This window comes from Augochlora pura, chromosome 5 (assembly GCF_028453695.1).
Source record: "Augochlora pura isolate Apur16 chromosome 5, APUR_v2.2.1, whole genome shotgun sequence".
Classification (NCBI taxonomy): domain Eukaryota; kingdom Metazoa; phylum Arthropoda; class Insecta; order Hymenoptera; family Halictidae; genus Augochlora; species Augochlora pura.
The window spans coordinates 1,907,648-1,928,071 of record NC_135776.1 but is presented as its reverse complement, the minus strand read 5'-3'; the positions used below and the strand labels follow the sequence as shown (position 1 = coordinate 1,928,071).

At 43.2% G+C, this 20,424-nt stretch overlaps 7 protein-coding genes across 10 annotated transcripts; 4 read left to right on the top strand and 3 right to left on the bottom strand.

Moving 5' to 3' along the window:
• The first annotated feature begins 367 nt into the window (after positions 1-367).
• Positions 368-1,798, top strand: LOC144469745 (uncharacterized). The gene is made up of 5 exons (XM_078180327.1): positions 368-443; positions 717-881; positions 948-1,133; positions 1,213-1,503; positions 1,659-1,798. The coding sequence occupies exons 1-5, from the start codon at positions 380-382 to the stop codon at positions 1,760-1,762; spliced, it is 810 nt and encodes a 269-aa protein (XP_078036453.1). The 5' UTR covers positions 368-379; the 3' UTR covers positions 1,763-1,798.
• LOC144469743 (nucleolus and neural progenitor protein) lies at positions 1,477-5,335 on the bottom strand. The gene is made up of 9 exons (XM_078180324.1): positions 5,201-5,335; positions 4,992-5,115; positions 4,485-4,908; positions 4,255-4,425; positions 3,995-4,191; positions 2,837-3,914; positions 1,814-2,705; positions 1,641-1,725; positions 1,477-1,553 (listed from the first exon to the last, which is right to left on the bottom strand). The coding sequence occupies exons 2-6, from the start codon at positions 5,065-5,067 to the stop codon at positions 3,535-3,537; spliced, it is 1,248 nt and encodes a 415-aa protein (XP_078036450.1). The 5' UTR covers positions 5,068-5,115; positions 5,201-5,335; the 3' UTR covers positions 1,477-1,553; positions 1,641-1,725; positions 1,814-2,705; positions 2,837-3,534.
• LOC144469746 (trissin-like) lies at positions 2,399-3,134 on the top strand. Its single transcript, XM_078180328.1, has 2 exons — positions 2,399-2,457; positions 2,938-3,134. The coding sequence occupies exons 1-2, from the start codon at positions 2,418-2,420 to the stop codon at positions 3,132-3,134; spliced, it is 237 nt and encodes a 78-aa protein (XP_078036454.1). The 5' UTR covers positions 2,399-2,417.
• A 357-nt stretch (positions 5,336-5,692) lies between the features above and the next one.
• LOC144469747 (uncharacterized) lies at positions 5,693-6,909 on the bottom strand. Its single transcript, XM_078180329.1, has 2 exons — positions 6,845-6,909; positions 5,693-6,633 (listed from the first exon to the last, which is right to left on the bottom strand). Exons 1-2 carry the CDS (start codon positions 6,907-6,909, stop codon positions 6,213-6,215), a joined length of 486 nt encoding a protein of 161 aa, XP_078036455.1. The 3' UTR covers positions 5,693-6,212.
• A 133-nt stretch (positions 6,910-7,042) lies between these two features.
• On the bottom strand, positions 7,043-10,091 carry LOC144469741 (ATPase family gene 2 protein homolog A). 3 transcript variants are annotated; one of them, XM_078180321.1, is made up of 7 exons: positions 9,958-10,091; positions 9,813-9,852; positions 9,549-9,745; positions 9,296-9,481; positions 7,828-9,227; positions 7,451-7,714; positions 7,043-7,380 (listed from the first exon to the last, which is right to left on the bottom strand). In XM_078180321.1, the coding sequence occupies exons 3-7, from the start codon at positions 9,742-9,744 to the stop codon at positions 7,051-7,053; spliced, it is 2,376 nt and encodes a 791-aa protein (XP_078036447.1). In that variant the 5' UTR covers position 9,745; positions 9,813-9,852; positions 9,958-10,091; the 3' UTR covers positions 7,043-7,050. The 3 variants fall into 3 exon arrangements, with proteins under 3 accessions (XP_078036447.1, XP_078036445.1, XP_078036446.1); XM_078180319.1 differs by having other exon boundaries at positions 9,549-9,852; XM_078180320.1 differs by having other exon boundaries at positions 9,849-9,976.
• A 1,335-nt stretch (positions 10,092-11,426) lies between these two features.
• On the top strand, positions 11,427-16,920 carry LOC144469744 (uncharacterized). 2 transcript variants are annotated; one of them, XM_078180326.1, is made up of 8 exons: positions 11,427-11,659; positions 11,826-11,924; positions 13,347-13,444; positions 15,736-15,949; positions 16,019-16,072; positions 16,204-16,346; positions 16,413-16,567; positions 16,695-16,920. In XM_078180326.1, exons 1-8 carry the CDS (start codon positions 11,581-11,583, stop codon positions 16,750-16,752), a joined length of 900 nt encoding a protein of 299 aa, XP_078036452.1. In that variant the 5' UTR covers positions 11,427-11,580; the 3' UTR covers positions 16,753-16,920. The 2 variants fall into 2 exon arrangements, with proteins under 2 accessions (XP_078036452.1, XP_078036451.1); XM_078180325.1 differs by having other exon boundaries at positions 13,347-13,450.
• A 1,092-nt stretch (positions 16,921-18,012) lies between these two features.
• LOC144469742 (bone morphogenetic protein 2) lies at positions 18,013-20,402 on the top strand. Its single transcript, XM_078180323.1, has 5 exons — positions 18,013-18,423; positions 18,485-18,641; positions 18,708-18,853; positions 18,917-19,018; positions 19,094-20,402. The coding sequence occupies exons 1-5, from the start codon at positions 18,241-18,243 to the stop codon at positions 20,027-20,029; spliced, it is 1,524 nt and encodes a 507-aa protein (XP_078036449.1). The 5' UTR covers positions 18,013-18,240; the 3' UTR covers positions 20,030-20,402.
• Positions 20,403-20,424: the final 22 nt, after the last annotated feature.

Genomic DNA, 20,424 nt, shown 5'->3' with positions numbered 1-20,424 from the left:
AATATCTATGAAAAGATATTTAGAGAGCATTAGGTAATTATTTTAAATCTGCAACAATAACAAAAATATTATATAGATGCCATCTATAAACGATCAACGAAATCAAAAAGAGCGTTAGCAGATGTTTGAATATTTGGCGGTAGATCGACTGTAAAGCTGAAATAAATAAGCACGAGGTGGAATTATGAAACAAATTATTCATCTATAAACTGACATAAATTGCAAAACCGACTTACAATAATAATTCTAAAGATTCCAACGCTTATACACTGAACAGTGGAGATTCGATGGCTGCGCAGAATCTTTCACCTGCGCTTGATTTAAGTTTAACGAAGCATGATTAATTGTGCAACAGTCTGTAAAAAGGTCTTCGTTGAAAATGCTGTCAACGGTGTACACGATTTTTCTGCTAGCTACTGCTATAATATCCGATCCGTTCTCAGGTAAATGATATTGGAATCTAATGTAATTAAAATCGTTAAGACTCGTAGCAGATTACCAAAAAGTCATTCGATATTTCCAGTTGTTTTGAGTTGCGTACGGGTCGGCTCTAACGCGATAAAGTCATTCTATACATACATATAGGCTCTAAAGCGTATATCGCGTGGATTCTAATTTTACAAGGAGGCAATCAATCAATGAATTACACACTTGAAATATTTACGCGCTATGTTAATTGCTAAATAAATATGTATCGATAAATAAATTTCTTGTAGACACGTGCGCCTCGAAGATCAACGTTTTGGACCTTCCACGCATTGTGCGTAATGGGACCGGCCCCATCGATCTATCTTGCGTCTACCATGTTCGATCGGACGAGAACGGCCTCGTAGTGAAATGGTACCATAACATGAACCAAGTTTATCAGTGGATTCCGCCAAGTAATTTAAACTGAACTATCAATTAATTCGCGTATGAACATTTTCTTTCACTCTGCTCATTTATAGTGCCACCGCAGGACGTGGGAGTGATAGATGGTTTCGCCGAATATCCTGGAAATAATTTAAGACACCCGACATCGCAGTCTATTATTCACTTGAAGATGGTTACCGTCAACATGAGCGGCGAGTACACTTGTTCGGTTAGCACGTTCCAGGAAGAGGATTCGAAGAGGTCGCAAATGATCGTTTATGGTATCTAAACGCAATCAAAAGTCTCATTAATTGAATTCCGATGAGTCGAATGATAACAAAGTTCTGGATAATTCTTTAGCGCCAGAGAAGGACGCAACAATTTACGTGTCTTCTTTTAACGAGACCCATTTGAATTTGACGTGCGTGGTAAACGGAGCACATCCGAGACCGATCCTCAAGTTCTATGTGGAGGGAGTGGAAGTACACAGCTACTACGACAGGACGGAGAAAACAGAATGGTACAAGAAGGATCTTTCCGTGAAGCGGGTCGTGATCATCAGGAACACCTTCGAGCCGACCTTGTTAGACTGCGAGGTCTCCATTCCTCACACGGATTATAAGCGAAGAGAGAGGATCGTTTATTATCCTGGTATTTTAAAAATATCAAGTGAACCACTTTGGTTCCATAATGATTATATTCTAAATTGGAACAAATATCTAAATTATTGAATAAGTAAAGATTTTATAAAACATTTGTAATTCCAAATATTGAAAGACTTTAACCACCTATGACTTCTGTTTCAGCTCAATCCTTGTCGCAAAGAAGTACCGCCACGAGTAATCATCAACCAACATTTCCCATCAGCATTATCTACACATACATATTAGTAACATTAATAACACATTAAAGAAGCGATGCTAATATTCATGAACGTATAATCTTATTGTCTTATATATACCGCCCCTGTTCCAAATCAAATCCCTGGTCATTCTCTACAAACGCGTAGGTGGCTTCTACCACCGGTTCCTGCCGATTAGAAGTCTAATTATAGTTGTAAATCGACTCGGAGATTGTTCTGAATACCGTATCGATGCAGAAAATGCGATTGCGTGCGCGTTAAGGATGCAGGAGGCGACAGGAGCCTGGTGGGGGACTATATCTTGAGGCGGCGGTCCTCCGCAGGAGGTCTTATCACTTCGTCTTCGACGTTCATCCCTGAAGGATTGGTGAGTTTGCATCTCTCTGATCAGTATTATACGCTTCGACCACTTTCTTCCAGTTTGAGAGTCTGTGTAGATAATGCCTGTGTCGTTTGAGCACACAGATCTCATTTTTAATATCCTTTAGAATCTTTAATCTTTTCATTATATTTCAGAGCTTGCTTCGTGGTCTGTTCAAATCTTACAAAGTGCGGTACCCTATTTCATAGTACAAACAATAAATTAAAGTCTCCTAATGCAATAAAAATTTAACAAAAAAATTTGATAGAAAAGATCCTTGTCTATTTTAATTAAAAGTAAATTGTCCTTTTCTTCAAGGCCTCTGCACCCGGATTATCAAATATGAAGATGAATGCCACTTGCTTGATACTGTTCCTGATAGGTAAGCGTTATGTTTTTTTGTTACCAACTAATTAATCTTTCTGGACTATAAAAAGTACGCTATGGTCCGTTAATTGCGAGATCCAAAGGCCGTCAAAGGATTCCGAAATAGACGGTATCGCCTACCCCAGTGTAATCTCTTTTGCAAAGAGATAATCCCATCAAACAGTGTCTCACTTAAAGCAGCCGCCAGGGCATCGTTGCTACTAAGACCTTAACCAATCGCGTCCGTATTTAATGCCCTAAGCTCTGCGAACCGGAAGATCAGAAGATGTTAATTTGTAACGAACAAATTTCTCCGGCGCATAGTTTCTCGACCGGAAAATTTAAAAAGTTTGTGCCACGCCGCGCGGCATGTAGATGCGGCAACTTGTAATTACTTGCTTAAAATTCATTACGTTCTGGCGCCACATCCATAAATGCATTTCTTCGAGCGGTGCAGCTGGCTCCACAAAAAGAAATACTGGGTTCTACGTTGCAGTGTGTGCTTTCTGGACTATCGGAGAGACTTTGTCCTGCGACCAATGCGGCCGAGAGTGCGCTGACATATGCGGCACTCGACAATTTCGGGCCTGTTGCTTCAACAACATGAAGAAAAGACAGTACAACGCCGGATTTAGGCTGTGGATGAGACCGCGCCGCTACACGAACCGCCCCCATCTGGATTACGATGCATAATCATTATGCAACCGAATTATATTCATCATGAAGTTGCATTCGTTCGATTTTGCTGTTTAATAATTTAAATTTTAAAAATGTACTATGCATGTACGTGTACTCGGTAATAATGAATTATTTCACATTGTGACCTGCCCTGGAAATGTTTAATGCACTATCATTTCGCTTATGGTTGCTAGAAGTTCATTATAGTCAATGATAAAATATATAAACGACTTCCAAGCTGAACTTTATTCACTCGTGAATTCATTTCAATAGTTATTTGTGGACTTATGTTTTAAGTCATCAAAATAAAACAGTTTTTCATGACAAATACAATATTTATGTTATACACATTCGTTGTGGATTTTGTAAAATTTTCTGTATTGTGTACTTGGTGTCGGACTAGTGTACGCTGCGATTAGGTAACCCACTGTGTTATCCGTTTAATTATCTTTTTTATTAAGATGGATTGGTCTGCTTTGCTGGAAGACGCGTCCAACTTGTTCAATTGTTTTTTGCCCTTGTTTCTAATCATGTTCCATTGTAATTTGTCTAAGCCAGGATACGATTCCTTGTCTAAAAGAAGCATTAACTCTGACTTGTTCTTCACGTTGGTAAATGTTAACTCCGTTATTAAACGCTTTTTTTTCTTTAAATTTGTTGATATCGTTTTCGCACTTTCCTCTATCACATTAGTAGAATCAGTGTCCTCTTCAATTTTTGTTTTCTTATATTTCTCCACTTTTAAGGAAGTCTGTTTAATTTGTTTTAAACTAAACGAGCGACGATCTATAATTTCTATAATAGATAAGCAATTATTAATCCCTGCTTATTTACATATATATTACATACATTTACGTTAAATACGATTTCTATACCTCCTGCATCATTATCTGTATCTATTGTAATATCATTACATGTAGTATTTTCCTTCTGCAGGTTAGGAGAAGGATTTTTCAATTTTATTTCTTTGCTATAGTTGTGCTTGTTTAAATCCAGGTCTTCATCCGAGTCATAATCACAGGGTGTAATTAATTTGAACATGACATTTTTTATTCCATGGCTGCTGGAAACACTGCACGAATTCAAATTATTAATATAATCACATATTGCCATCCATAAAGAATTCTATACTTACTCTGGTATAGGTTCATCTATCCACGATAGTGTTAACCATGTCCTTAAATCCGAAGGCAGAACAAATCCATTGGGAAGCCAACTTAATCCTGAGACTTTAAATGATTGCAAGTATTGATATAAATCATTGTACCATATGCAACATCTGTTTGTTAAATGCCTTGATAACATCCTGTGAGAAAAAGGACTTGTTTTATACTCTGTTAAAACATTAATTCTATTGTAACTTACCATATTCTACTAACAACAGAGTATGCAATGGTAGCAATAAACCAGGCATGGCCTAACATTAGTCTACTTCTAAGAAAATGAGCAGCATGTTTTGATACTTCTTCTATGCGAGCCATCAACTTTGCAAACCCTTGAGTTCTTACCAAAACATACTCTACCATTTGTTTAGTAGGCAACTTAACATATTTATGCTCAAATTCAACATAGTTTCTTAAATTCTCATATTCTTTCTCAAGTCTTAATGACAGATAATTCAGCAAAGCTCTGTTAAGCTTTGACATGGCTTTCATACCCTTATCATTTCGAAATTTACTTTTCATACGATATAATAATCTACTCAAGAATGCTGCTTCTTTGTGTAACGTTTCTTGAGAAATTAAATCTCTTATAATTTTGTCCAGAGTATTCAAAAATCCTGCTGTATCTGATAATAAAAAATAAATAATTATTAGAACAGAAACAATATTTAATTCAATCTTATATGACATAGGTTATGATCAACCTTACCAAATTTTTCGCGCTGAATGCAACAAGTTGCATTCGGTGGGCGCTCCAACTGCATATGATTCCATATAGCATCCATATAGTAACCGTTTAATTGCAATAATTGAATAAAATTACTAAAGTCAAACTGTAAAAACCGCGTCAAAACATAACCTCAATTTTTATGTACACAAACACATTTACAATTTTTATACAATAATAGTATGTGTTACCGTTCAAGTGACAATACAAACAGATGAGACGTTCACGCACCCACCTACATATATTTAATTTAAAAGGCTCTGCTGTCACAATAAACTATCATTCCCGGGCAATCAGTTTTTCTAACGGGAGCAGGACGACAGAGCACAGGTGAATTTGGGGGAGGACCCAGAGGTACTAATTTATTCACTCCAAAATATTTAAAGCCCCCTTTTATCACTGGGCGATACATTAGATTCGTCCAAGGAGTGTGACCCCATGGACTATTCGAGGGTTGTGTAAATCTACAATTGTGCAACCGTTGTTAAAGTAATACAATTTTATAACGATGCACAATAAAGTAATTAAGTCTTTACCTGACTCCTTTTATCCGTTTAATAGGAGGATAATACTCTTGGCATCCTTGGGGTCGGTCAATATTCAATAAAGGCCAGGTACATGTAGTTACAGTGCAACTTGATTCGCTTATATGCCCCCGCGGACACACATCACATTGTTCTTTCTCCATTTTTATCTACCACCTACTTACTTGAAAATTTTCCAAATTTAAAATCAAATTTTCCCGTATTAGTTTATTTTTTACAGGTTGAAAATAATAACTGAACGCTACAGCTACACTGCAGCTGTTTTCACTGTGTCGAAGACGTAACTTCGAAAATAGTTTTCCCGCCATCACACAATGATTCGAACGCGGGAAAAAATATTTTTTGAATTTAAATATATATGTACACCTTTTTATTGTTATTGCAATTCCACTTTCTATCCAATTTTTTCAAAAAAAAATGCAATTCAAGAATACAAAAGACTACCACACGAATTTTCTTTACTCAATTATAATAATTTAAAATCTGCTAATATTTCCAAATATTTCATTGTTACAAAAGATGTTACTATTTGAAAATGAATCACTATGCATGGTAACAGATTGCCCACGGAATTTGAGAAAAAGACACTTCATTTATTTGGGCTGTAGAAAACAATTGACAGAATTATGACTGGGAAAAGGGACAGATAGAAGCGTAATTAGGGACAACAAACAGGTGGAGGGCAAAGTGAGCAAGGATAGCATTTGATAGTTCCTGTGTAGAAAAGTCCACCGGTGGTGACGCGTGTTCTTATGACAGGTCCATAATCAGGAGGTGCAGGCACTGGTTTAGGTATAGTTGCACAGGTGACGCATGGATAACAACAGCAAGGTGGACAAATAAAAGGTCGAGGCGGGCAGGGTAGGGGAGGACAGCTAGTTGAAGGGCAAGGTACAGGACAACTAGGTGGAGGACAGCAGACCGGAGCTGGTGGACAACTAGGTGCAGGACAGCAGACAGGAGCCGGTGGACAACTAGGTGCAGGACAGCAGACCGGAGCCGGTGAACAACATATTATGGACTCACATGATGGAGGACACGGTGGACATTGCGGTTCCGGTGGGGGACAACAACCACAACTGAAACAAATGTTCCATCAATTAGAAGTATTCGATAGAAAAGGGTCGACACTAAAAATTATGAATACAATGCGGTTTTGGTCTAAAAAAATAGCTAATTTTTGTTACAAATGCATCAAAATCTATAGTCCAATTATTACCTACAAACAGTATTGTAAGATAATTAGATAATAATATTTAGTATCTCATCTCTACATAATAAAAGGAGCACCTCTCGATCATCCTTCTTAGTTCTCTCTTGCCGTAAGGGCGATCGCACTTTACAATTACGGACATTTTTAGTTTCTTATTTTGTAAAAATTTACTGCAAATTTTGTTGATGTGAAACGAGTCAAAATGTCATTTGAAATTGCAGCATGAAGTTTGTATAAAATAATGGAACGATAGCTTGACGAGCGAGTATAAACAAATTCGCACTTAATATTTGTTACGTAAGTAACTGTTATATAATTTGATTAAGGACGGCGGTGTTCGAGGAGTGACGATTGCCAACGCAGCTTTGAAATGTTCTCTGGTGATTATGGCAGCGTTTAAATTCTCCTCAAGCGCTTTCATAGCTGCTTCGTGGCATATAGCTTGGATTTCTGCCCCAGAATATCCATCTGTGAGTTCGACTAGATCCTGAATTTTCACACTATCGCATATCGGCATTTTCCTCAGCTTTATATCAAATATCTCCTGTCTAGTTTCGTTGTCGGGTAACGGTACATAGATTATGCGATCCAACCGACCCGGTCGAAGGAGTGCCTGAGAAAATTATAGTGTTTTCATTAGTAAAATGAAACTCAATGGAACTATTTTTCAAAAATTTACTGACTTTATCGATTTTGTCAGGCCTGTTGGTAGCGGCAACCAACGTGACGCTTCCCAACGCAGTGACTCCGTCCAGTTCTGTCAACAATTGTGCCAGAACCCGTTCTTGCACATTGCTTCCACTATTAGAAGAGGAACTTCTCTCACTCCCTAGCGCATCAATTTCATCGATAAACACTATCGAAGGCGACACTTGTCTGGCTTTCCTAAATACCTCTCTCACAGCTTTTTCAGACTCACCCACCCATTTTGAAAATAATTCCGGACCCTGAAAACAATCTTATGATTAGAATTGTTCAATTAGCCCTGCATACGGGTCAAGTCTTTAAGGAAAAGGATATGCCCTGACAGGGTTAATGATCAAGACGAACGCATTGTTACCTTTATATTTAAGAAGTTGACTCTGCTCTCTGTTGCTAGAGCCTTTGCGATCATCGTCTTGGAGCAACCAGGTGGTCCAAACATTAGAACACCTCTAGTCGGGGTGATGCCCATTCTCTGAAACGCTTCGGGGTGTCGTAGTGGCCATTCGACCGCTTGTTTCAACTTTAATTTTAAATCTTCCTGTCCTCCTATGTCGGACCACCTAATGTTAGGCACTTCTATCAGAACTTCCTTCATGGCTGACGGTTTTATCACATTCAGAGCAAGATTGAAGTCTGTGACTGTTATTTCTGCGAGCGTTTCGAAGGGCACGCTCATTTTTTGTTGGCGCTTCACAGCGTTTAAAACTGCTTGCGAGCAAAGACCGTACAAGTCTGCGCCAACATATCCGTGGGTGACAAATGCAATGTTCCTAATGTCTTCGTCTAACAAACTGTGTGGAATTTTTAATAACATTTTCTCTAATATTTCCCTTCGCATAGTCGGCGTGGGCACATAGATTTCGAACTCCTTGTCTATTCTACCAGGTCTTCTAAGAGAACTATCCACTAGATCAAGTTTAGAAGTTGTTCCCAATATTACAACGTTATCATTTGCGTTCTGTATATCGTCGAAAAGTGCTACCAGTTGCGAGAGAACCTTCCTCTCATGGTCAGTGCTCGAACTGCTCCTCTTAGGACACAAACTATCAATCTCTTCTATTAAAATTATGCTGGGAGCTTTAGCTTTAGCTTCCATGAAGATATCCTTTAATTTCTGTTCTGTTTCGCCGAGAGATTTGCTATAAATATCTGAACTGTGAACAGTAAAACAGTTGAGATCATATTCAGATATTAGAGCATTCGCAATGATAGATTTACCAACACCGGCAGTACCATATAATAATATTCCTCTGCTAATATAAAAATCCCCAATGCTCTTACATCTACCCAAACCAATATTTAGAACTTCTTTAATATCTTCTATTAAATTGCGGTACCCCCCAACATCTTCCATTTTACATATTTTCTTTTTAGGCGCATCTCTCTTCTCCTCTTTTTCATTTAGAATCGTCCACTTTGTATTGTAAAGTGCTTTGTAAAGTTTAATGCTATACGTATGATCCGATGTTAAATTTAACTGTTTAAGTTGTTCTGATATACTATCTGTACTTTCATTGGATGTGACTTGTACAATCTGGTAAGTCAATCTTTTACCATAAAAAGGTATACTGAATTTATTTCCAACAAAGAATATTTTCTGCTCATTATGATTCTTCAATATGATATTAAGCTCTGTACTTGCTTCTGGTAGTGAATGCCTTCCCGTGTAAGAAATTATAAACTCTTTAGCAATAGAAACAGGACAACTCATTTTCTGAATTTTAACAAGACCCTGCAGATCGTTCAGTTCCATGGCTGTAAAAGATAAATTCATAGAAACATGTCCTTACTCTTTATTCGAGACATTTCAATGAACAACCAACCATATTTGGTCAATGAAACGCTTGTCAGCGATTTGTCTTTAGTTGGCCAAACGGTTTTAACCACTGTACCTCCTTCTGTACTGACCAAAACAGGATCCCCAATTGCAATCTCGCATAGTTGTAATGCAGATTGTGATATAAACACCATGTCATCCAGTGCCCTTTGAGAAATGTTCTTTGGCAGTTCTATTTAAATAAAAACAATATAAGTGAAGAACTGTGCAGGCAATGATAAAGGTGCAGCTTCGAATACCTTGTGATTTATACATTTCTACAGTGCTATACAGGGTACCGCTGTAAATAAAATCGTGGTTCCATTTTTCTAAATTTGGCGGACAATTGCCATCGTGTTCTACCGTACATTTTTGCGTTAACGTGCATTCGCACTTTTCGCATGTGACCCATATCGGAAGACTTTTCCTTCCACTGTCTTTTGTTTTCGAAGTCATTCTAAAGAAAGTAAATTGACTAATCGATGTACTATAGTAGCGTTACCTTGATTAAATTCACTACATACAATTCTTTTCTAAGCCAATGCAAAACAATACAGTACCTTCCTATAAAAACATAACCTATAAATTGCTGTGATCATAATTTACCATTGAAAATCACATATATACAAATATATAGGTATATATAAATTCATGTATATGTATTTGTACCTTAAATATAATCGAAAAAAGGTGATTTTCAGGTCAACATTAGTATTAATATAATCTACGAACATATAGAATTTCGTAGAAACACTACTGCGGAATGCTACTATCAAGGTATATGTATGTGGGGTAGATTATGCTAACTTGCGCCGTGAACTGCAACAAGGATTATTTCTTGTATGATGAAAATCGTACTTAATTCAGTTTTGAATATTTAAAAGCAACGGTTAATCGAACATAAGTCGCATATCGATTCTACGGTACCTGCGCGTTAGACAAGTTGTTAGGTAAACATGGCCCGGATCTAAAATGCGTATGTTAACTATTAATGTACTTGAAATACTGATTTATCGGGAACAATTACAACAATTATGAAAACAGTTATGTCGATAGGTAATAATATTTAGAGTGCTTCACTATATTAAACAGTTACTTGAAATATTTTTAATTACAGAAGCTTTGTATTAAGGTAATAATGCTGATGGCAGATGAACAGCGTGGTCGTAATCATTTTGTTGAAATGACACAAGTCGTTTATCAAAGACGATGATTGTGCTCTATCTATATCGATTATGGTAACGACGATGTTTACAGGTACTGTGTAATATAAATTCTGTATCTGGTGATGATGAAATTCTGGATACAGTGAAGCAAAGGACATGAAGACACTGGAATGAAAATAGCAGAATACCGAGCATACCAAATATTTCAAACGTTTGATTACGAACGACGACAGTAGAACCTCAGTTATCTGAACTAATTATGATAATAAAGCAGTTATAGTTACTGAATTGTAATGGAGGGTTTCCTCATCATAGCCACAGATGACCGATTTTAGAATTCTGCAATTTCAATTGTTGTACTAGTAATATTAATATGAAATGAGATATTCGCGTGACCATATAGTCGATGATTGCAGGCGCAGTGGAAAAAGGATTTCGGTATAAGAAAAGCCTGGACCAAGAAGCTCAGAGGTCTTCAGGTACTAACGGATAATTGATGACGGAATCGTTACCGGGCGGTAGCTGATTTATGAGACGGGTACACGTCGTTAGGTGATACGATTGAGCGAAAAAAGAAGGGCGAGACAGCGAAAAGGGAGAACCAACGTAGGGAGATGATGAAAGTCGGACGGGGCCTGGAATGTTGACGTTTGCAATGGAGGCAAGGATGAATCAGGTTCGGTGGGGCATGAAATCAGCATGATCGGGCCGGCCACAGCGCGCATCGGCGATGGTTGGGCAGAGCAAGAGGCAAAAGACCCACCCGATGGATGGACGGACGGGCCAGTCCGTGACGAAGCGGGCCGACGTTCCCGTACCAAACGAGATTAATAGAGATCCGCCTGTCAGCCGGACGCCTCACCATCTGAGCGAGATCCAGCGGCTTCCAGACGGCCAGTCTTCTCGCAGATCGCAACCTGCGTGGGCAACTACCGATCGTGATCGATCAAACCCGTGCGTCTCCACTGCTGCGTAACGCACGGATCATAGTAGAAGCGCGTGTCCGCGATTATTCCGTGCACCACGAGTCAATCTAGTCATCCAGGGATCCGATCACTCGGCCGCTGTGAAGATCCAACCCTCTTGTTCTTCGGAAAGCAATCCGCGTTCGCCGCAACTCGTACTGATGCGAATAAGAATCACGAGGGGTCGATGGGCCGTATTCGGTGGCTTCACCCTAGTTTGCCTGGCCAACCTACGACTAGGTAAACATATAAACTCATTCGCACGCTTTCCACACCCCGTCTTCAAGGGAGTGATAGTATAGAGTGATAGATTGCGTCAGTAAGTTACGCAATCCTTCTACGAAGTTGCGTTAGTCCTGCGCGGAATCCGGTGGTTAGAGGATTTTCACTGACCCTCTTGTTACAGCGATCGCCGACGAGGATTCAGAGGGAAGGGTGCGCAGGGAAGAGACCCGACAACATATATGCTGCGCGAAACACGAGAAGATGATCGACGTTGGATACGGTAAGCGACTCGCGGGGTGTCCTTCCTGATGTGGCTCCCAGAGACTTCGGTGTAACTCAAAGGTGCGATAGGTCTAGCTTTAGGGAAGTCCTTTGGATGTTGGTCCTGTCGATTTCCACAAATTAGAGGGTTAAATGCCTAGCTTTTGGGGATTCCTTGGGACAGATGTAGCTTTAAAGACTGGTTAACACTCGGGAGAGTTGTGAAGAGTCCTTCCTGGTGTGGCTCTCGTTTCAATGAAATTTGGAAGGTCGGTAGGTCTAGGTTTGAAAGACCAGGTAATACACGGTGGGGTATAACAAGTCGTAGATCCATCGTCCTACTCAATTTCAATGAAATTGAAGTCACTGAGGGCGGCAGCTGGCAGCAGAGTGCGTTCACCGGCGATGGGAAAAGAAGAAAGAGCATGGTTGCATAATTTTAGCGAGTTGACTAAGTGGAAACCGCGTTCCCTCGTTTCTCATACCGGCGCCCCATGTTCTACGAGCAGTAAACGCCGGTGGCCTTGCCGCTAGATCCGATCCGGCGAATTAGTATCGGGTGTTCAATCAATTGACGCCGATCGAGAGAGGATGGAGCGTCCGGTGGTCACCGTCACCGGTGTCGCATTCCCGTCAGTCAAAGCTGTGATTTCCTATATACACCAGACGCATTCGCAATTGCACTTCGATCAATTAACCGAAAAACAATTCAATTGTTCCGAAATCAGTTGCAGCCGGTTTTCTTATAGGTTTCCAGCGTGTAAAAACGGTGGGAACGGGCAGAGCCGATCAATCTTGTTCGCGACTCGATTCGATTCGATTCGTCGTCCCATAGAGATCAATTAATGCGGGCGATCAAAGGGACATGGTTCGTGGAATGTCGATCACAGCGATCGAGGAGGAATCAGCGGTTCGCCGAAGCAAACCGTTCCGCGAAACGGAACAACCGCCCTTCGTTAATCAATTGTCAATTAAGCGTGTACGACCGACGCATCTGGTATAATCACGCCCTCCGAGTGCATCCCATGGTGGTTTAGTTTGCACGGCCCGTGACAGGATCGCCGGTGAACGCCATTTATAGGTAGAAAACGCGGAAAGGCGAGGGTGTGTGAAAACAGCGGGACATGTAACGTGAATCAGAGAAACCCGGGGTCCTGGCATTCCACTTGTCCCACGCGCTCGGGCCAAAAATAGCATCGGTTACACCTATAGGCACCCTCTTTTTCTTATGTCTTCTGTCAACGTTCAACCGCGCGGTACAAACCCGTAAATTTCGCGCGGCGATTACCGGCGGCGCCAACCGATTTACACGCGTCACATTCCTTTCGATGCTGCTGCAACAAACACGCGGGCAAGCGAGCGGGCCAGCTTCGAAAACATTTCATTGAACTTCGCCCCGCGGTGCGACACCCTGCAAATAACCGATCCCGTCGCGTTCCAGGAATATCGGGGGAGGTGATCCAAATCAACGCCGGACACTGCCGCAAGCTCTGTCCGAGGCACACTCTGGACGATCCTGGAGACGCTAGCCGACCCGTGGTACAGGTAACCCTTTAGTTGGTCAAGCTAGTTTTTGATCGGTGAGAAGGCTTTGGATCATTCCGATAGGACCACCTCCTCGTAAGAATCTAAAACCTTGACAAATTCCAGATCGTTGTATTGCGAGGATAAATTGTACAGAATCTAGTTCTACATCCAGTTGATTTTTTCTTTTTTTTTTGCGCCTTACGAAGACAACCGGACGCGGGACTACCCACTTACTCATATTTCCATTCATAATTTCTAATGCCAATTGTAGAAATATTAGAATATTACTGCGGTATTATCCTTTAGGCATTATTGCATCGATCTATTTTAGAATGCAACGGAATGCAATTGTAATTTAAGTAATAATTTATTCACGCAAATTTACGCGCTTCCTCGCGCATAAGACTGTAAATACATATATTGTTACCTGATAGGATCTCTTTTAAAATCTAGAGTCTACAGTCCCGTAGCTCTTCAGCTTCTTAAGATGGTCCAAGCACTTGGCCCAACTCTGCCGGTTGTTATATTATAGTAATAGGGGGGGGGCGTTAGAGGGAGAAGAGAAGGGAAGGAGGGAAGAGAAGGAGGAGCAATGGCATGCTGTGCTAGGTCTGGGTTAAATCATTCAACGAATAATCGCAGTAAAACAAAAGGCTGGGGTCGCATATTCATCGCAAATTGCTCTTGACAATAGCTATCCTACCGATAAGGGGACAACAAATAGGTAAAAATGGCTCCGTTGACTGCAAGGGAGGAGTCCGATATAAAAGTCCCCCTAGTTGTATAATTATTAGACTGGGGATCAAAAAAAGGGGATTTCAAGTCGTCCAGGAATTGGTTGATCGTAGCGGAGATCATTCGACAGGAATGCAGATCCAGAGCGACATGACTCACGCAGACGGGATGCACCAGGTGCAAGATCCAGTTGGCTCGTTTAAAGGACAAAAAGCTCGCAAAAGTTTGTCGAACCGTGATCCGAGAAAAAAGACGACGTCGAAAAAGATTTTGCCGTCCGAGTATCGTTTCGGTTAACGATCTCGCAAAGGTCTTTCGATCACGATCGAGGCTGGCACCAGGGAGAGCAAAGAATGGGACTTCGAATTTGTGAAGCGAAAAAGGACACCGCGCGCGCGGCGGGTTACGTGTGCCAAGGGCTACAGCGAAGGGCGAAAAAAAGCACGAACATCGTGTAGATTTATGACGCATGGGATCGACCAATCCGCCAGCTGGAATGCGGCCACGCCAGTATCGCGCGATCGTACGATCTTCACGACTTTTACGGCGAGTGCACCCCGCGCAAGGCATCGCCGCCGCATCCTTCGCACGATGATTATGCACATTTTACATTCTTCACTCGACCGAAATTCGTCGGAGGACGTTGACCCACCCTAGATCGACTGTTGAGTCGATATATCGAACGATCGAAGAGCCCTTAAGATCTTGCCTATAATAAGATCCTAATAGATCGTCTGAACTCATCTGAACGTTCTCTAGAGATCAATAATGCGTACACGGCCGATGGCTTCCGTAGAAAAATGATTATAGTCGAGCATTAATCAACTTGCGCCGAATTAAAAAAGATTTTGGTTTTAAAGAGGTATCAGTAGAAGCAAGATTGATGCGATTACCACGAGCCTTGTCAATAACCAACGGAATGAATCGCCCATCGACTACTAGACCAGCGGGCAAACGATTCGCAAACGATTCGATGACTAGATCACTTTTGCCGACCCGGTGTGGTGTGCTATTTTGGTCACGTGATGCAACCGGATCGGTGGTTTACGATCTTGCAGCACCCACGCCGCAGGAGGGAAACGAGCTGCGCGGTCCAAGGAACATTTTCTTGCACGCGATATGCAGACCGGAGAGGATGTGTTTTGCGTCCTTGGAAGGTCGTATCGTGCCGGGTCACCGATCCGGCGCCGGCCTGGCCAGCTACTAAATCCCGAATTGTGTTCCTGGGACCCATCGGGAGGATGGATGATGTCGGCGAACAGAATTTATTAGAAAATATTCTTAGCCAGAAATATCGCGGAGAGAGGATCCGTGGTCCTGCACGGAGAAAGATAACGGTCGGTTATCCCGCAGCGAGGATAATTAAATGGCCCGCGTGTCGCGAACGAAATCAAGTACCAAAGAGGATCCTAACAGGAGACAGCATGCCTCGCGATTATTATAAATCCCCGGCGGACGTTGCAAATCATCGCAGAGATGCAACCAATTTCTGCATACCCCTCTTTTTTTCACCGCTTCTGCGGACCTTTTATTTCCTCTTATTTTTCCTAACGTCTTTTTTATTCCAGAGATGCTCCCAAGAGGCTCATTGTCGTCCCAGGGCAGCGAAAATGGAAAGGATCACCACGATCCAAGGTGTCCGGGTGATAGAGGTCGTCGAAGCATGCGAATGCACACCGGACACGTTCTGCAGACGGGAATCAATGACGCATTTAGTGCATTCTGGCACACCTCATCAAACTACGATAGACGTTGGCGTGTGCATGGGTCGCTGTGATAAAGGTATCTTGCGTGTCCCTACGTGCGGAGTTTAGCTTCTTGAGAATTAATTTTTGGTCAATTTCTCCGAAGATCTCGGATGCAAACCAATGAGGAACAGCACGGTTAGCATCAAAGGGCCCAACGGTACGTAGAGGGTTTTGTTCTGCCACGACATCTCGGCAACCATCCTTTTCGATGAAGATACCTAGAAAAGATTAGTTTTAAAATCCGTTTGAAGAAGACCGGACTAACTGACTGAAACCTCTTTACATTAGGAGACGAAGTATACCAGATGATCGAGAAGTGCGGCTGTGCCGGACCGTGTCACAAGATGGACCATATGGAGACCGTTCTGGATTTCAGCGAGGTCGCAATCAAAGACGGCACGAACACGACTGACGTCAGACCTGTCATCCGTGTAAGATATTCTCATTCCCGTAAAACGATATTAATTTCACTGATCTACAATCTCTGATTCTTCCAGCAAATTAACGTAGGTCAGTGTGTCGGATCGTGTCCGGGTAACGGAACGGAAATGTGTTTGCTGCGGGAGAAAAAGGAGCCATCGAGATGCTTAGCTAGTTTGTACAGGAAGCAGAACACCTGCACGCCCGCTAGATTCAAAGTTCACGAGTACAGGTACTTAAGAGTTCCTAGCTTGATTCAACCAGACGATGAGTCGAATCGCAGCTTGCGCCTACATCGCTTCTGGCTCGACTTGTCGAGGAGATTTGCAGGGCAATGTGTTCACGTTGGTAATTTTCAGGACTCGTCGGGGTTCGAAGAGGGAGATAATTCAAATCACTCAGTGCGCTTGCGTTTAGCGGGTACGTAGAGGAACGAAGGAGATTGAAAAAGTCAACGGAGCAAACAACGAATCGATTCCGCTTGACTGCGAACCGCGCGGGCTACCGTTTCGATGTTCCTATATGCACCGTGTACTGGTATGATTAATAAACGTACGATGACTTTGTAAAAGAATCGTCAATGGCAAACACCACCCGATCGTCTCGACATATCCGAGTCCGAGTTAGAAATAAGAAATAAGAATTCGATTTGGTAAGCCGCGAATACAACGAGGAACTGATCCCGTACAAAAGACGCGCCGCCAATTTGCCTCTAGCCAATTTTGTAGTTACAGCGGCTCGGTCTCCGGCTGATTCGTTGTTCTCATTCCGTGTGCTTCGCCCGTACGAAAGTAAATGCAACAAAAAGAACGAGGTCGTCGTCGAGAGCTCGATCTTCGGATCACGCGCACAGCGTGGGCGAGAAATACCGACTGTGACACCCTCCTCGCCGATCCGTCATCGTCCACTTAGGAAAACAACCGATTATTCGCGACATCGAAATATGTGGCCAGGCGGGCCACATAACTCGCCACTTACGAATCCCACGGAATTTAGGAAGCGTGAGCTTTTTTTAATAGCCCCGTCGCGCGGTGTCATCATCGCCTCCAAAAGGTATCGGGCGCCGGTGACCCTCCTCTTCCGCTTCTGCTCGCTACAGAGGATCCTGAACGACTCCTGAAATCAGTCCGCTCTCTGCACAGTCTATACATGATAAAATGCTCGATATAGCGATGATCTGTCCTAAACAAAATTGAATAGGCTCACAGATACAGCTACGACGATAACTTGGAGCGATAAGGGTTCACCCTAAACCTCCATGATTTTTCAATGTCTCTTTTAAGTATAAGAACTAATTTGACAACGAGCAGTGAAATTTTGACATTGCAACCGAATATAAAATAAACTGGTTGGTTGCTGGAAGAAAATGGTTTTGTCTAAACGGTGGCCGTTGTAAGACCAAAAAGGGTTCGTTGTGAGGAAGTTTCCCGCATCCCCGTGTCAAGACAAACCAGACCCAGTTGGCCAGAGGGTTGATTGCCGTGTGATCGTAAGGTGATGCGTGTGTACCACCTCCTTGAGGGAGGAGACCGCCGCGTCAACTCCCGTGTCCCGTGCGAGAAGCCGATGTCGCTGCGGGGAGCAACGCGAGGGAGGCAACTCCCGGCATAGCATAAAGGTGACTCCTCGCAGCGAAGACCTCCCATATGCTACTTAGCGTCCCGTTCGGTTCGGCAAACCTCCTGTCCGCCAGCGGAGAGAAGGTGTCCGCTCTCCTTCCTCGCGAGAACGCAGTTTCTTTCGCCCCGTCGCGCGAGAACAATCGCCGTTGCCTCTACGTGAGTTCGGTGAATGCACGCTGTGGTTGTTGTACTAATTGCTGACAGAGTCGTCGAAACTGTCACGGGCTGTCTGCAAGGAGATCGAAGACAGCAGTCGTTGAAATAAGGACGACGGAAAAGCGCGATGACGAGGACCGTGCCGTACCTCTGCCTGGGGTTGTTGCTGCTGCTGTCGAGGAGCTTAGACGCTTACGGGGACTACGATGTCAACGTAGATGAGTCGAGGAGCTCCTGGTCTCTGGCTGACCTGGACCAGGACGGGGACCACGATGCTCTCCGGGACAAGGCTCTCGAGAAGCTGCAACAGGTCCGTGATCAGAACGGGACGTAGTGGCCGAAGAGACAACTCATCAGTGAGATCGTTACAGGTCCTCGGGATCCGCAGCCATACCGAGAAAATGGGTCGTCGCAAGGTGCCTCCACAGTTTATGATAGAGTTGTACAACAACGTGGCTGATTCGAGCGGTGTCACGCGCGGTAGGAATCCGTACAATGCCAAGGTCGTCCGCAGCTTCATCGAAAGAGGTACTGATGACGCTTCCTCAAGGGCGACACGAATATCCTGACTGCACAATGTACATTTCCCGGCAGATACGTCGATGTCGAGATTCTACTTCTTCAACATCACGGGATTGGAGATGAACGAATCTGTTCTAGAAGCGGAGCTGCATCTGTACCGGAAGAGAACGTCGGCGAAGACCGCGCATCCCTCCACGTTAGCATCTGCCTACTATCAGGTAAATATCGATTAAAGGTAAGGCGAGCGTTCTTGGGAATGATTAATTGGTTCTTTTCCTCAGATAAGAGTGTACCAAGTTCTGGACGAAAGGAGCCTGGACGCCCCGGACCAGCACAGACTTCTGAACGTTCGGTACGTCGGGGCACACGCCTCCGGCTGGCAGGTGAGCTTCATCGACCCTAGAAGATAGAGCAAAAGTGTAGAGCACGAACAGAGATTGAAACGGTTTTTTCTTCAGATTTTCAACGTGAAGCAAGCGGTGCTCGCCTGGCTGAACGGCGAGCCAAACCTCGGACTTCTGGTGACCGCGTCCACTCTGTTCGAGGACCAGGTGGACGTGGAATTTTCTCGTCGCAACGAGTATCATCATAGCAAGCAGCCAATCTTGGTGCTATTCGATGACGATGGCCGGAGCGATCAGAGCAATAAGATGATCCCCAGCTATTACGCGTACGGGAACAACGAGGTCGAGGGCGAAGTGACGTACAACGAAGAGGATGAGAAGATTGATCTGAAGAACGAGTATAACGACAAGAGCCTACGAAAGGGTCAGCCAGAGGAAGCGAGATGGGAGGGCGGAGACGGATCAGAATTCTTCCAGAGGCAGAAGAGGACGCAAAGGGAAGAGTCGGGAAGTCCCGGCGAACAAAAAGCTCCCGGTCGTCGTCGCAGAGAAACATCCTTGAGAGATCGTTACGAGAATCCATTCTCCAACGACAAGCTATTCATCTCAATGGACATCTATAGAAGGGCCATGCGCAGGGGAGGATTGAGTCACCGAACATCCAGGATACACTTGAAAAATCGCCGCGAGAGACGGTCTACGAAGAGTCACGCGTCTGTACAACAGAACGTCACCGACTGCTCGAGACACGAGCTCTACGTAGACTTCAAGGAGATCGGACTGTCTTCGTCGATTATAGCTCCTGTGGGCTACTCAGCGTACCACTGCAAGGGAGTCTGCGAGTCGCCTCTCAGTCAGGATCAGCAGCCGACGAACCACGCGACCATCCAGGGCATCGTGCACAAGATGGGCTTGGCCAAGGACGTCGAGCGACCTTGCTGCGTGCCCACCAAGCTCCTCGGCACCACCATCCTCTTCTTCGACGACAACGAGAACGTCATATTGAAGGTCTATCAGGACATGATCGCGGATCGCTGCGGTTGCCGTTAAAAATGAGAGCATCGAAGTTGACAGAGGGTATCGAGAATGTATGACTGAGTGAAAGATGAAGAGTGCGTGCGTATCTGTGTGTAGTGGCGACGTAAAAGCGATTGATACGAGAGTCATTCCCAGAAAGTCGCCTCGTGATCGTCGTCTCAATCGATTCTAAACCCCGACTTTGTACATAAGAACATTCCTGAATTCGCGCGCGGTCATACGTATCCACGATTGGCGCGCGTCCCAAACGTATCTTGTATTGTTAAATTATTACCATAACCACACGCAACGAGCCTGCCGGAAACTGTATATAATGCTGCATCTTAGACGTTAGTGTTATTTATATTTTAATTACGATTGAATAAAAACGGATATTTAAGCGACACCTCTTTCATTTTCAATTGACA